Raw genomic sequence first — 16,473 nt, 5'->3', positions numbered from 1 at the left:
TACACATACCTATAAGAAATCATGATGTATACATATTCCAGGACATGTAAGATTAAATACAAAGTATAGAAGGGAGAAGAAACCAGTTAGGAAAGGCTTTATGCTTAAAGAAAATATCATGGGCCTGTGAGGTGGCTCAGCAGATACAGGCACCTGCCCCACAAGTCTGGTAACCTGAATTTGATGCCTGGAACCCACTTAAGCATGAAAGCAAAGAACCAACTCGTGAAGTTATCCTCTGACCTCCACACATGTTGTGGCATGTGTACTCACATATACACAACAGGCATCCATGCATACAAACAATAATAATAATACTTAAAAAAATTTAAGCCAGGCCATGGAGGCACACACCTTTAATCCCAGCACTTGGGAGGCAGAACCAGGTGGATCTCTGCAACTTCAAGGCCAGCCTAATCTACAAAGCTAGTTCCGTGTCTTGAAAAACAAGCAAGCAAACAAACAAAAATAAGAATAATAATAATAATAAGTAAATAAAAATCTCTTAATACTAAATGGGGAACCAGAGTGATGATTTAAACAAAATCCTTTACCAAAGTGAAAAGACAAGGCCTAATTGAATTACATGATTCATGGTTGAAGAAGTGAGAAGTTAATAACTCCTCCATGATAAACCAACTCAGAAACATAAAAATAGACAATTACAGAAAAAAAAAAAAATCAGAGTGCATGTAAGTAGCCTGAAAGCAGTTTTCTGCTTTATTTATGTGGAATTAAAGTGATAGTTGTAGCTGGGAGTAGTGGCACACACTTTAATACTTGGGGCAGAGGCAGAAAGAGCTCTGTGACTTCAAGGTCAACCTGGTCTACACAGTGATTTCCAAGACAGCCAGAGCTAAATAGTGAGACCTAGTCTCAAAAAAAAAAAAAAAAGAAAAAACAAAACAAAACAATAGTTGTTATACTATTACAATGCTTTTAGTAAACAGCACTTAACAGAATGACTGCAGCAGAAAATCAGTCAGTTCATTCTGATCTCATGCTTCTCAGAACCCTTTCTCAGGAAAATGCAGGTTCTGCCAGAAACCCCAAAAATTGCTGGCAGTGCATTTCCCAGACACAACATATAACTGAGCACTTTCTTCAACCACTAGTCTCCTGTGACTAGAGGGCAAGGCTGCATCACAGCAGACACTGAAACTTGGGACTAGAAGGCACTGGATGTCCTGGAACTGGAGTTACAGGAAGTTATGAGCTGGGTATGGTAGGTGTTAGGAACTGAACCTGGGTCTTCTGGAAGAACAGTTAATGCTCTTAACTTTAGAGCTTTCTCTCTAGCCCCAGACCTGGGACATCTGACCAGGACTATTGTGTGGTATTTTGTTTGTGTTCTGACAAATAAAGCTTGCCTGGAGATCAGAGCATGGGGCTAGTAACTAGTTAACCATAGAGCCGGGAGGCAGTGGTGCACACCTTTAATTCCAGCACTTGGGAGGTGGTGACAGGAATATAATATAATTGCTGCTCCTTTGCTTCTCTGATCTTTCAGGCTATTACCCCAATATTTGACTCCTGGCTTTTAGTAATAGGACTGATTAGGATCATGCTACATGGGTCCTACAATGTTGAGAAGATTCTACCCTTTCAGGGTGCTGCTGACCCCTAAGCATCTTATTTGTTAGTACCTTCTTATCAAAGAGTTTTGAAATATATGGCTTGAAGTAATGCTCCTTTATTCCTTTTGCTTCTACTAGAAGTCCATCATGTAGATCACAAAGTACGGCAATGATACAAGGAGGCTCTTCTGCAGCTTTGAAGTCAGGAGCATGGAAATCAGACGGTAAACCTAGTTTGACAGACCATGAAAGGAACAGGAAGGACAAAAAGAACAGTCAGTTTTTTAGCTTTTTCTAAAATTTAATAATTACTTTTAAAAACTAAATATTTTACCTTTAAATGATGGATTTAGCAAGTCTCGTCTATTTGGGCACATAATAGCATTGGCAAAAATCAGGTCCAAGCAGCACAGAAGTAAATGATATGAGTTTACTAAATCATCACCAATCATACGAAAATTACCTTTATAAGGAAAAAAAAGTTAAAACCCAGGAACCGCTCATGTCAAACATCACCAAATCCCAGAGTAGAAACGTAAGCTCTGAGAATGTCAACTTACCCTTAGTGTAAACAAAGAGTGTCCAGCAGAAATTAAAGAGATCCTTTACACTGCAAGGAATTCTCCTAAAATGAAAAAAAAATGTACTCTTTTGGTCTGACTAACCTGCTAAGCATTGAAAAAGCAACTATAAATAAAAGGGTTTAATTCATGTAAAACTCCACTCAAGTGGACAGATGGCTCAAAAACAGACTTCTTAAAGCTTTTTAGTCTACATTGAACATCAGAATAAATAATAATAAAAGTATTGCCCATTTTCAAATATAAGCAACTGTCCATAAATTTTCAAAGAAATTTAAGTCTTTGCAGAAAGGTAATAAGCAGACTTTTAAAGTTAAACTCTCCTAATAATCTTGTATCACAAATATATGAGATTAAATGTCTCACCTCTGCTTCCTGCTCCGTGGCAACTTTGGTAGCTCTTCATATGGATTTTGAAATATATCTAAAAAAATGGGCTCAAATTTTTTAAAAATTACAGTTGATACTTCAAAATTTCTCTCTAGCCTTTCTATACGTTCACGAAATTCTTGTGGTAGGTTTGACATGTCCATCCACTTCTTCATTTTACTAAAAAATTGTATTAAGCTTCAAAGAAAAGGAAGAAAAGACAACTTTAAAATGAGCTCATATAATGGACTGAAAATGACACATTCTCTTGATGACTAAAAGTCTTTAAAAACCTAAATTTATGGCCGGGTGGTGGTGGTGCATGCCTTTAATCCCAGCACTTGGGAGGCAGAGGCAGGCGGATCTCTGTGAGCTCGAGACCAGCCTGGTCTACAAGAGCTAGTTCCAGGACAGGCTCCAAAACCACAGAGAAACCCTGTCCCGAAAAACCAAAAAACAAAACAACAACAACAACAAAAAAAACCTAAACCTAAATTTATGAAAAAGCAAACAACATAAGCCCTCACTTTACTGCTATGAATTGCACTGTTTCCCAGGACCATCACGGAGACTGATGACACAGAAGTGACAGCAACCTTCTAGGATGTTAAAGCAGCTACCTATTTCTTTCCTCCTCTGCACCTCGGCAACGATCTACATATAGTTGATGAAGTATACATTAGTCAACAATTAATTTATAGGTTCACAAAGTTAGTTTGAAAAAAAAAAAAACAAGTCTCCCAAATGAAAGTTGTTCACAAAGCAGACTATTATAGGTTGGGAGTAAAATTCAAGTATCTGAGTTCTTTTGCTTGTTTTTTTTTTTTTTTTTTGGTTTTTCGAGACAGGGTTTCTCTGTGGCTTTGGAGCCTGTCCTGGAACTAGCTCTTGTAGACCAGGCTGGTCTCGAACTCACAGAGATCCGCCTGCCTCTGCCTCCCAAGTGCTGGGATTAAAGGCTTTTGTTTGTTTTTGGAGACAGGGTTTTTCCCTGTAGGTCTGGCTGTCCTGGAACACGCCCTAGAGACCAGGTTAGCCTCAAACTAACAGGGATCTGCCTGTCTTTGCCTCCCAAGTACTGGGATTAAAGCTGTGTGCCACCAGGACCAGCTAAGTATTTGAGTTTTAACAGGCTTTTTGTTTTTTGTTTTTTTTTTTAATTTATTTATTATGTACTTGGAGTTCTACCTGCATGTATCCCTGCCAGAAGAGGGCACCAGATTTCATTGTGGATGATTGTGAGCCACCATGTGGGTTCTGGGAATTGAACTCAGGACCTCAGGAAGAGCAGCCAGTGCTCTTAACCGCTGGGTCATCTCTCCAGCTCAGTGTTTGTTTTAGTGTGTGACATCACCACCAAAAATAAAATAAATACGTAGATATTTAGAAAATCATAATAGATTGTTACTCCACTTTCTCAGCTTACCCAATAATGGTATACGATCTGTTAGCACGGTCTTAAACACTCATAATGTCAAAAGCTCACTTTATTAATTATCTGGCACTATATAGAGGGATACTAGGTAATGTTTTTAAAGTTATCAGTTAATTGTTCACAGGTAAATTTGAAACATTAATTAAAATCTGAAATCCTAAAAAGTCCTTATCAACAGCAGCAACAACATAAAAACAACAACAAACAAAAAAATTGTCCTACTATTTTCTTTTCTCCTCCCAATTAGTTACTATGAAGTTTTCCCTTTTTTGGCAGGGTCAGATTGGGATAGGAAGATGCTCAGTGTGGAATGTTTTCTCTCCTTGGAGGATTTCCTCACTTTTGAGAATTACTTCTTTTAGACCTGCTTCACTGGAAATTGGGGTGCAAAGTTTCCTGGTATGTGTGTATCCTAGGTTGGCCTTGAATCATTGACCACATGATGAAAATGAACAGGGTGGCCTCCAAGAGGCCTGATGTAGCCTCTTGAGTGCTAGGATAACTGACATGTCGCATCACACCCAACGTATTACTTGCAGGCACTGTACCATGGAGGTACACACCCAACCTTTAAAAACCATCTTCATGTCTCTGATAAACTACACACAGGATTACATTTGCTATTTTAATGTCTAGTCCAGTTACATCTGGTTACTCATGTTGTAAAGCCACCGTCATCATCCACTTCTAGAACTCATTTGAAATTTTTATTATAAGCATGTACTGATCTAATTTTTCAAGCTATAATTCTGTTGTTTAGAGACAGGTCTTTTGTAGCCCAAGGCTGACTCTGAATTTGTTATATAGTCAAGGATGATCATGAATCCCTAAACTTCCTGTCTCCATCCAGTGCTAAAATAACCGGTTTATGTCAGCTTTTATATGGTTGGTGCCTGGAAAAAAACCTAGGGTCTCAGGCACACTAGGCAAGTGTATTACCGACTGAGCTATATTCCCCAGCCCCATGATAACATTTTTTAATAAGTCTACAATTGCCCCAGTCCTCTTTTAAAATAGATTGTTCCTCATTTGACATATGTCTGATGTTTCCTTAAGGCTAAATATACATAAGTTGTACATTTTGATACTGCATAGAGTGATTTTAAGTCTTTAGGACAACTACATACAGTGGCATATTATATCCATCTTCATCTTATTAATGTTATTGACTTGGTCATCGTGTCAATGTATTGCCCTGTTTTCTGCATAGTTGATTTTTATTGTTCAACTTGTCACTACTAGGCACTCTGTAGGTCTAAGTTCTACCTTTTACTTGCTCTTATGTCAACCACATAGGACTATTCAGCTAGAGCTGTTACACAGAAAAACCCTGTTTTGAAAAAACAAAATAAAAATAAAAAAGAGACAACAGCTACAGAAATATTCCTTTTTAAAGGGGAACAAATAGGAATAAGTGAATGTAGTACTGATCCAAAACTGGAAATGATACTCAAAGAAAAACAATGCTACCAGGAATATTATTAGATCAACTAACAAAACTAGACTATTGATGGCAGACTTGAAAAAAAATGTTAAGTTCCCTGAAGACTGCATCATAGTTAATTAAAAAATAACACTGAAACTGGGCATGATGACACACATCTATAATTGTAGCACTTGGAAGGCTGAAGCAAGAGCCACAGTTTGAGACTAGCCTGGACCTGGGCTATATTGTGAGATCCACTCTCAAAAATAAGTAAATTACTAACTAATTAAAATATCACTGAAACCAATTTCAGGATAAAAGGTTATAAAGAGTACAACTCATTTTAAAATGAGTAAGGAAGAAGCACTGAAGAGAAAGAGCATAATACTTAATACAGAAAGATAAACTGACAAAGTAAATGACGTAAAATGGCAATAACCGGTGAGACGGGATCACAGGTAGATGGGTATTCTTTCCATTTCTCTCATTTTTCTAATTCTCCTGTAAGCTTTAAACTATTTTCAAATTTTAAAAAATTAGTGAGCAAAAGTATAGCTAAAATCAATTTAACAGAAGTATTTGGTTTAAGTTAGAATCTGAAGAGGCAACGTAGAGAAGCAAGATCAAACTGGGAAAGAACATGCAGTAACAGAACAAAGTCAAACGATTTAAAATGAGAGAAACCGAATCCTAAAATGACATTTAGGACTCTGTGTGCATGTGGTGTATGTTTATGTGTGCATGTGTGTATACTTGTTCATGTAGCTACATGTGGAAGCCAGCAAATGACACTGAAGTATCTCCCTCAATAACTTTTCCACTTAAATTTTTTTATTTTTAAATTTATCTTAGCGCGCGTGTGTGTGTGCATGCCATGTCTAAGCAGAGTTTCTCCCTGCAGGGAAACACAAGAAGCAAGAAGGTGCCAAAGGTAACTATATCTTTGAAGTATAGTTACAGGGAGTTATGAGCCCCGATATGGATGTTTGGGACCAAATCAGGTTCTCTGGGAGAACAGGAAGTTCTCTTAAACACTGGGCCATCTCTCCAGAACCCCCACTTCAATTTTTGAGGTAGAGCTGTCATTCTGACTGGACTGTTCCCTTCTAAGCCCTAGGATTGGCCTGCCTCAGTCCCCTAGCACTAAGGCCCCAGAGCACAAGAACCCAGGTACTCATGCTTGTGTAACAGATATCTGAACAACCTCTCCAGCCCAAATTTAGTACTTCTAAAACATTTGGGAAAGCAAAATGCTTCACCTTAACTTAGCTGAGCGAAGTATTCTGGTCAATGAAACACAGTTTCCTTCCATGACGCCCTTTCCCACTGTAGGAATGATGCTCTTGCGGCAAGCAACGTATAAAGAACATGCCAGCCAGTGTACAACTTCTCCCTGCAGGGAAGCACAAGAAAAATACAGAGACACCTTAAAATGCTTATCTGGGAAAGGCTTTACAATTTCATCTTTCTAAACCCTAAAGAAATAAAGCGAATACAGTCCCAAATATCAATACAGACCTCCACATTTACCTCCCTGTTCTTAGAAAAATCAGACATTTTCCTGAATTTCTAAATCTAAAAATAGATTTCTTACTTAATTCAAAATTTAGCCTTACTGAAAAAATTTTACTAAAATCTTTTTGTATTCTCCTCTCTCTCTCTCTCTCTGTCTCTCTCTCTCTCTCTCTCTCTCTGTCTCTCTCTCTCTCTGAGACAGAATTTTGTGTAGCCTTAGCTATCTTGGCACTAGCTCTGTAGACCAGGCTGGCCTTGAACTCACAGAGGTCAACCTGCCTCTACTTCCTGAGTGCTGGGATTAAAGGCATATGCCAACTCCACCTGGCAGTCACATTCTTGATTGTATTTATTCTTTTCTATTATTTAAATTTCATGTTTCTCACTCAGGAGGCAGAGGCAGGCGGATGTCTGTGAGTTCGAGGCCAGCCTGGTCTACAAGAGCTAGTTCCAGGACAGGCTCCAAAAGCTACAGAGAAACCCTGCCTTGAAAAACAAAACAAAACAAAACAAAAAAAAGGTATATTTCTTTTTAACCAATTCTTCAGAGAAAAGAAAAAAATAGAGTAGAAAGTTGTCAAGGGAGTCACATGTCAAAATATTAATATTTATATTAATATGCTGATATATAATAATACAGTAATTATTAATACCCACAATATGAGGGACAATGTCATTTTTGTGAGAGCAGGATTTGGGGCATTATTTATAGTAAGTTATCTTTAAAATATTAAGCATAGTTCTCCACCACCATAGATATCTCAGTTTACACGCTATAAAAAAGTAACGATTGTTAATTCAACACTTAATTTTCTGCTCTTGACTTCAAATGTTTTCAAGCTGGAAACACTGCATGACTGGATGAAATATAGTTGTAGTCAGAGGATTAAGCATTACAGATACAGGCCTAGCAGCGGTGGCACAAGCTTTAATCCCAGTACTTAGGAGGCAGAGTCATTTGGATCTCTGAGTTCGAGGCCAGTCTGGTCTACAGAGCACGTTCCAGGACAGTGAGGGTAACCCAGAGGGAAAAAAAAAAAGAATTAGAGATACAGACACTAGCATGGCTGCATAAACAAGACCTGAACAAGGATGACACCAATTGACCAATGTGCTAATGTGGAAGGAGGAACCTATGCAAAGAACCAGGGAACTGAGGAGTGCTGAGAGGAACAGCACACCAACTGGCTCTCCAACATCAAATGATCAGCCTAAAAACATATACATGTGGACAGAGCAAACTGCATTTATATATTTAGAAATATACACACACATAGACATTTACACACATATAGAACAACAACTAAATAAAGAGACCGTGATTTTGAGAGACAACATAAAGGGGAGGTACATAAAAGAGGGAAGGGTCAGAGCGAGGAAAGGAATGAGGAGAATGATATAACTATAAGCTAAAAATAAATGGCAATAATCCTAAAAGGAATTAAGATACAGGGCTGGAGAGATGGCACTTGCTATGTAGGTCTGGAGATCTCAGTTTGATCCCTGGAACCCATGTCAATGTGGAAGGAGAGAACTGACCCAACAGAAGTTGTCTTCCAACCTCCACATGGCACATGCCACCTTCTGATTATAAATTAAAATTTTATTTTAAAATTTTTTATGGAGAGGATCAGAGATATACCTCAGTGGTAGAATACTTAAACCAACAAAACAAAATCAAAAACGGCTCTTAATCTCCAAGTCTGAAGTTAAGAATAGTAACAGAAACTGTTCTCCATAATTGGTAAAGTGTGTGTGTGTGAGTGTGTGTGTGTGTACATACACAACTTATATATACATATATATGTTGTAAGAGTTGAAGAGAAAGTGTGGGAAAATACAGTGTAGTTAATTGACTTTGACTGGATATCAACAGAAACTTTACAAAGGAAGATTTAAAACTGCTCAGTAGCAAACTACCAAAAAATATAAGTTAGGTGAGAAAAGGCAAAACGCCAGCAGGGCTTTGTGTGGTGGATTAGGCAGGGGTAGAGACTGTAGACAGGATTCTTAGGGGCAGCAGAGACTGGGAGATGCCTTTTCTCCAAGTGTCTTTCACTAACAACTAAAAGAAGAAAAACAAGAAAAAACAAAGCACAGGGCAGACTACTTCCACACTCAATTTTTAAAGATTATTTATTTAGTATGCCTACAGTATTCTGCCTGCATGTATGCTTTCACGCCAGAAGAGGGCACCAGATCTCATTATGGATAGTTGTGAGCCACCATACGGTTGTTGGGAATTGAACTCAGGACCTCTGCAATAGCAGCCAGCATCTAAACTGCTGAACCATGCTTTCTACAGTAAACATTTAAGGTGTCAATGACTCTGCCTAACTATGGATTTAGCATTTAGATTGTCAACCTTCTCTGGAGTTACAGGTGAAGGAAAATAGTCCAGGCAGAGTGAACTGCAGAAAGCTAACAACATGGGCTGAGTTTAACATACCTAGAATCTGAAACAAGCATCTAAGTTGAGTGACTTGGCCACAGATTGTACTTAATAATAAATGAAGGCCTGGGAGGTTAGAACTGCTTTCTCAGGACGTTAAAAAAAACATTTCCAACTGAGATGCCATTAAAATTTCCCTCACTTTTTTATATAGTGTGCGTGTGTACACATTGCATGTGCACATGTGTAAATGTGTTCCCCCATTCATGTATTCATGAGTGAAGGTCAGAGATAACTGTTGGGTGTCTTCTGAGGCAGAATCTCTCACTGAACCTGGAGCTCTGTGTTGCAGTTAGACTGGCAGGCCAGGGCGGAGCACTTGGGATCTGCCTGTCTCAACCACTCCATCCTCATTTCCAACTCCATGCCTTTGAGTGCAGCAATTGTCAGGGGAGCAATCTATATGTGAATCCAGCCCATGTGGATAATGAAAGCTTCTGTATATCCCAGGGATATGCTGAAATATCCCCTGGGGCATGGTTCCCACAGACCAGAAGATACCAAAATCCATGGATGTCCAAGCCCCTGATTTAAAATGGCAATGCATTTGCACATAACCTATGATCTCTAGATTACTTGATGTAAATGTTATGTAAATAGTGATATTATATTGTTTGTGGAATGACAAGTCTGTTCACGTTCAGGAAAATGAAGTTTTTCCCCAAATACTTTCGACCTGTTGAACCCACGGGCATGAGTTCCACTTGTACATGTCATTACAATTCTGCTTCTACACTGAGCTTATATACCTCTCTAAATTTCGATATTCGAGTGATTCTAGGCAAAACAATCCTGGGCCGTGATAACACTGCTCTGCTGTGAAGACAGATCTAAAAGTTACTGGGAAAATCTAACAGTGACAACCACCGCTTATTTTATTCAGGGCCAGACCACGGTAACGACCTGGCAGAGAGGAACGTGGACTGAGAAGAGCTTTGTGTGTGCTGACTTTGATCAGACTGCCCTGGTTTAAAGGAACCCACTGCTGCACCCTATGAGGCAGAAGGGTGGAGAGGTTAAAAGGCTCATACAGTTGAGCCAGACTCCGTCACAAACCGTGTCACCTGGGGCACCAAATTAACCTCTTACGACCCCGCTTTCTCTTCCGCGGAGAGGGGATCCAAACGTGTTTAAAGAGTGGGAAAAGACATAAGCAAAGGACTGGGCAGCGATGAGCGACTCATTTTATCACAGGATCAGGTCTGATCGATTTAACGGCAGCACCGCGCCCTTTGGGGCGCTGTGCGGCGCGCAGAAATCAAGTTTGGAAGCCTGACGTCTAGGGAGCCCCGGAACAGAGCGGGACTCGGGAGTAGTTCCTTTTCTCAGCTTCGGTTTCCCGCCACAAAACAAATGGGTGGGCTGACCGAGCTACACCCACCCTTCCCTCCCCGCACTCCTCCGAGACCCTCGGAGGTGGGGGAACTCCCACCGCCCGAGAGGCCGGGGCGGGGGCGGGCCGGGGGTGGGGCCTGGCGAGGGTCGGGGCCGCCGCCCACCTGCCGCCGCTCACCTCTAGGCTGTAGTTGCCGCGGATGGCGGTGAAGTCGTCCAAGGCTTCGGCCGCGCTGCCCTCGTCCAGGTTCAGCTCCTGGCACAGGGCCTGCAGCGCCTCCCTGGCCGCGGCGACCACCGCCGCCCCCTCGGCTTGGGGCTCGTCCTCGAACATCCCCTCCGGCCCGACGGGCGGCGCGACCCGGCTTCGGGGTTGTCTTTTCCCTCCCGGCGAGCTACCCACAACCCCCCGCGACAAAGCGCGCGAAAATCGCTTGCTTGAGCTCGCCTTCCCTTCATCGTCTGCCTCCGCTTTTCTCCTCAAAAAGTCCCTTTTCTCCTCTGGAGCCCGCAATAGCCCCGCTCCGGGAATGGGATAAGAAGATGGACCTCAGACTCTAAAGGAGCCCTAGTTCGGACCCTTGCGGGGCAGCCCCGGGGCACCGGCCCGCAGGGACGGACGCGAGGGAGCGGGCGGAAGGATCCGAGCCGGTGCTGAGGCCGCCGGGACTGTAGCTTGCGACCCGCGCTCTCCACAGCGGGTCCCGTGGTGTGGGTAACTTAGGGCTACCTGTGGCGACTTCGTCCACCCCTGTGAGAAACGTTCTCCATGACACTAGTCCGTGGACCCTAGGTTTGTCAGCTCCCCGGCGCGCATTAAACCCGCTCTCACTGAGCTTTGACCCTTGATGGAGATGGGAGGGAGCAGCCGAAAGTGGCTCATTGATGTAGCAGCGCCACGTCGGAGGCTTCTGGCTCGCCAGAAAGGGATGGAGAGGCAAGGGAAAGTTTAAGTGACGCCTCTCAGCCTCGCCCTTTCTTAACTCCCTGGATTCTAAAACTGTCCTAGTAAGTAGCCATTTCAGGAGTAGAGATGGTCTTTTGCGCTAACCTGAAACGTGTTTTTAAAACGTAAACCAGGACCGGACAGTTTCACCTAGAATCCCTCAGGAAATACCTTTTGTCTTTAAAATACAGAAAAATAAAACATTCAGATGCATCAGGTAATTCTTAACCTTGGAAATATCAAGCTAGTTCTCAGTCGGAGGAGGCTTTTCTCATGTATTCATCAAACTGCGTTTCTGAGCGGTACAGCTAAAAGTAGGTGACGCCTCCCACCCGACATCCATTTCATTGTCTCAATGGTACCTTCTCTGAAACTGTCGTGCTAATCGGCCAGCTCTGCCTACTAAAATAATTAAATGGTGAATAGACCTTTTGTCTTCACTGTATTCCCTAGTTTGGGTTAGTTCTTGGCACTCAGAACTTAGTGTGGTGTATTTGAAACATTACAAAGTACCATTGTCTGGATGAAGGAGTCACTAAAGAAGAAAATGGAGATACCGAGGCAAGTCATGAAGGAATTCACATGCCCCACCAAAGCCTGGATATTCTACTCCAAGCAGAGATTTGAACATGTTAGTGACGATCAGTCTGTTTCACACAAACTCCTCTGGCTGCAGCTATGGCTTCATGAATGGGATAAGATAAAGACTACCAAGTTTGGAGATAAGTGGGGTGCTGTCTTACATGCTGGAAGGTGCCAGATTGCAAGGACTCTTTGGACTAAAATACAAGGGTACACTGCTGAGAGGAGCCCTGTGTTATGTGATTTTTCTTGGGGAAATCCCAGAGAGACAAATGCTAACATCCTAGGAAACAGTCCAGCCTCATCCAGCTTTAGGGAAACAGTCAATTTACTGGGGTTACTTAGAGGAGGGAGCATGGGTGCAAAGACAGCTGTTCATCAAAAAGTCCATTCTGTCATGGATGACACCCTCCAAAAGCCACATCCTTGGAGCTCCCTGTACAACTAGCTGGCATCACCGCCAGCCTGAGTTTCCCTAGCAATTATTTAATGCATATATATAATAAATGTAATATATTCCTGAGGACTGGATCTTGTGAGTCCTGTAAGTTTCTGAGCCTTTTAAGTCTTGTTTTCTCCCAGAGTCTTATGAGCCTCTTTCCAGGAGAGAATGCTTCAATTCAGAAGAAATAGCTACACACCACCCATTAACATAGGCCAAGGTGTTAAAAGATTTTGACTAGGATGGACCATCAAGCAAAAAGACAAGCAAGGCTGGCTATAGTGTAGTTTCATGGTGGGTTCTTGTAGGAAGTGGAAGAAATTACCTGGCGCAAATGAGAAGGAAACACAGAACACGCAACAAACCCGCTTAGAAGTTTACTAGAGGGGGCTTGTACAGGTCTGGGGAAGTCAGTGTGGAGAAAGAGAGAGAGGAAGATGGCCTGTCCAGCTTTTAAAAGCTGCCTAGCGCATGCACACAGGGGGTTGACGTGGCTATGTCATACGCAGATGGGGGGGGGGGTTACGCATGCACGCAAGGGCTTAGCTGGGTCATACATGGATGATGCAACCACGCATGCACACAAGGGCTTAGCTGAGTCAAACGTGGATGATGTATTCCACCCAGCATGTGGGTCACGCGGCCCTTTAACATCCCGGAAGCCTTTAGGCACTTCTGCCTGAGGGTTCGTCTGCACATGCATGGCCACTAGAACCCGGAAGTATCAGCCTTATGTGGCTGAAATCATTACAGTGGAGGCCTCACAATTTCATTTAAACTCTAAAGCAGGTTATCATAATGGAAGTTGTGGACTGTGGCTATTTAAACTATTTGGAAAACAAAACAAAAATCTTTTTTCATTAATACTTCAATAAAAAACAAGAGATTGGTTGACCAGACCTTATAACCCTATGAAGTCTTTTGCTGAAATGACAAATCTGGGCAGTAATATAATCCAAAAGCTCGTTAGAGGTCACCAGGTAATAGGAGGAGAAAGGCCTGAGAACTTGCTTGTAAATTTCTCTAGTTTTCAGGTGATGGTATTTAAAACTGCCCGCAGATTCCTCTCCCTTTTAGTGTTCTGTCCTAGACACATCAAATTTTGTCCTAGAAATACCCACTACACCATTGGTGCTAAAATTGAAAAATAATTTTTTTGTGCGTTGGTTGGTGAAAAAAAATGGCCTGTTAGTTGTTCTAGCAGCAGATGCATGTATAATCTTTTTGAAGCTTGACTGGTTTCATCTTGTTTAGAAGTAAAGAACAGAGTTGGCTGCACGTGTGTGGGCTTCTGAAGTGGGGTGGGTGGGGTGGCAAGACTACTGACTTACTGACAGTTCGGGTCCTCGCCCCCGTAGATATGCAGTAAGCTGGGCCTATTTTATATATGTTCTTATTGTTTTATCACCTTTTTACTGTTGGTTCACAAAAGAACATCTATGGTGATTGGAATAAGAATCATAGATTTGAATGCACAACTTAAAATGATTAAAAGGATTAGGAGGTGTGGCCTTGTTGTAGTAGGCATGGCCTTGCTGAAGGAAGTGTCACTTGGGAGCGGGTTTGAGATTTCAAAAGCCTATAATAGGCCTAGGCATAGGCTCTCTGAGCTCTCTCTCTCTCTCTCTCTCTCTCTCTCTCTCTCTCTCTCCTCTACCTCTCTCTTTCTAGCTACAGCTGAGGATGTAGCTCTCAGCTTCTAGTCCAGCACCTGCCAATATGATACCATGATGATAACGAACTAACCTCTGAAACTGTAAGCAAGCTCTTAAGTGCTTTCTTTCATAAGAGCTGCCTTGGTCATGGTTTCTCTTCACAGCAAGAGAACAGTGACTAAAACAACATTTTTTCTGGATTTTTTTTTTTTTTTTTTTTTTTTTTTTTTTTGAGACAGGATTTCTCTGTGAAACAGACCTGGCTGTCCTGGAACTCACTCTGTAGTCCAGGCTGTCCTCGAACTCTCAGACATCTGTCTGCCTCTGCTTCCCAAGTGCTGGAATTAAAGGCATGCAACATCACTGCCCAGCTTTTCTTGAATTCTTAACTGTCCCTCTAATTTCTTTGTAAATCACTATCACTGAGATTTTTTTTTCCTTTTCTATACTTGTGTTATCATTTCTGTTAAAACAAAAAGAGGGGGCCGGGCGGTGGTGGCGCACGCCTTTAATCCCAGCACTCGGGAGGCAGAGGCAGGCGGATCTCTGTGAGTTCGAGACCAGCCTGGTCTACAAGAGCTAGTTCCAGGACAGGCTCCAAAACCACAGAGAAACCCTGTCTCGAAAAACCAAAAAAAAAAAAACAAAAAACAAAAAGAGGGGGCAATAATTCCCTCATAAACAATTTTAGAATAATTATATATTATACATACTTATATGTATTTTTATGGTGCTGACAACTAAATCCAGGGCCTTATGCATGTTCTATAATGGGAATGATCTTAAATCAGTACTGTCTTCCTTGGACAGATGAGCATAGAAACCATGGCCAGTTCAGGACTGCTTTGAGTCAGGGAAATCATCCCATGTTCTGGAGTTCACTATTCTTTAGAAATCGTAAAATATGCCCCTTTCCTTTTGATTTGCAAATCTGAAGACTTGTTTTGCTTTCTTTTGGTTTGGTTTTTGGTTTTTCTTAGTTAGGATTTCTCTGGAAGCCCTGGTTCATCCTAGAACTACCTCTGTAGCTCAGGTAGGCCTCGAACTCACAGAAATCTGCCTGCTTCTGCCTACTGAGTGCTGGGATTAAAGGTGTGTGCCAAGACATTTTTGACCACCCCTCTCTTTTGTTTTGTCATTTTCCTATGCTCTTGAGGAAACTTTCATCTATAGATTTGAGACACACACACACACACACACACACACACACACAAAAAAAAAAAAAAAGGGCTGGAGAGATGGCTCAGCAGTTAAGAGCATTGCCTGCTCTACCAAAGGTCATGAGTTCAATTCCCAGCAACCACATGGTGGCTCACAACCATCTGTAATGAGGTCTGGTGCCCTCTTCTGGCCTGCAGGCATACACACAGACAGAATACTATAAACATAATAAAAAATAAATAAATATTTTAAAAAATTTTTAAAAAAGAAAAGAAAGAAAAAGCATGAGAGATATGGACTCAGGTATAAAAGAAAGTCTCCATTCCCTGCCCTTACTCTCTTACTTCCTTCTCTGTTCTGTTCAGTAATACTTAACACTCTGTAAACTTTCATGATTTGGGCTTCAGAGTCATGTTCTGGGACTGTAACTTCATTAAGCCTTGCAATTTTGATCATTTACACATAGTAATAAGTGCCTCAGGTCCATCCCCACAAAAGAGATGGAGAAGCACAGAGCCAAGTTGGGGTGGGGGTGGGGTAGAAAGGACAGATAAACCTAGCTTATAATTTTACCTAGCATATTTTCTCTTGCTGGGCTGTTACCTGAGAGCTCCTTCCCATCCCCAGCCCTGTTTTTTATTTGTATAATAGTCTTTTAAAATGAGAGAAAAAATTTTGTAAAAGACTTAGTTGCTCATGTGTGCATGCAGACACACACACACACACACTCACAGAGGCCAGAAGAGGGATCCCCAGGAGCTGGAGTTACAGGTGGTTGTGAACTGACCAACAGGGGTACACAAAGCCAAGCTAACTGTGGAGTCCTATCTCCAGCCCCTACTTGTTTTTGAGGCAGGGTCTAACACAGCCCAGGCTGATCTTGAGTAGAGTAAGCCATAATGCCCCACAAGAAGCTCTTATGAAATAGGTGTCCCAGTGAAGGGCAGGAAAGCAAAGCAGTTACTAAAAAAGTGAGAATCAAAAATAATAAAGGCAT

At 41.7% G+C, this 16,473-nt stretch overlaps 1 protein-coding gene across 1 annotated transcript in view; it reads right to left on the bottom strand.

Annotated features, from left to right (window-relative positions):
* Positions 1 to 11,066, bottom strand: part of Rbl1 (RB transcriptional corepressor like 1) — a 65,480-nt gene extending 54,414 nt beyond the window's left edge. Inside the window, exons 1-6 of the mRNA XM_057780811.1 lie at positions 10,869 to 11,066; positions 6,648 to 6,781; positions 2,525 to 2,725; positions 2,138 to 2,202; positions 1,912 to 2,040; positions 1,647 to 1,807 (exon numbers count right to left, since the gene is read on the bottom strand). Of these exons, the coding sequence (XP_057636794.1) occupies positions 1,647 to 1,807; positions 1,912 to 2,040; positions 2,138 to 2,202; positions 2,525 to 2,725; positions 6,648 to 6,781; positions 10,869 to 11,024 (846 nt within the window). The 5' untranslated portion in view covers positions 11,025 to 11,066. The remainder of the gene's footprint in view (positions 1 to 1,646; positions 1,808 to 1,911; positions 2,041 to 2,137; positions 2,203 to 2,524; positions 2,726 to 6,647; positions 6,782 to 10,868) is intronic.
* Between the last annotated feature and the right edge of the window lie 5,407 nt (positions 11,067 to 16,473).

Source organism: Chionomys nivalis, chromosome 9 (genome assembly GCF_950005125.1).
Source record: "Chionomys nivalis chromosome 9, mChiNiv1.1, whole genome shotgun sequence".
Classification (NCBI taxonomy): domain Eukaryota; kingdom Metazoa; phylum Chordata; class Mammalia; order Rodentia; family Cricetidae; genus Chionomys; species Chionomys nivalis.
The sequence above is the reverse complement of the archived record's forward strand: the minus strand, read 5'-3'. Positions and strand labels throughout refer to the sequence as shown.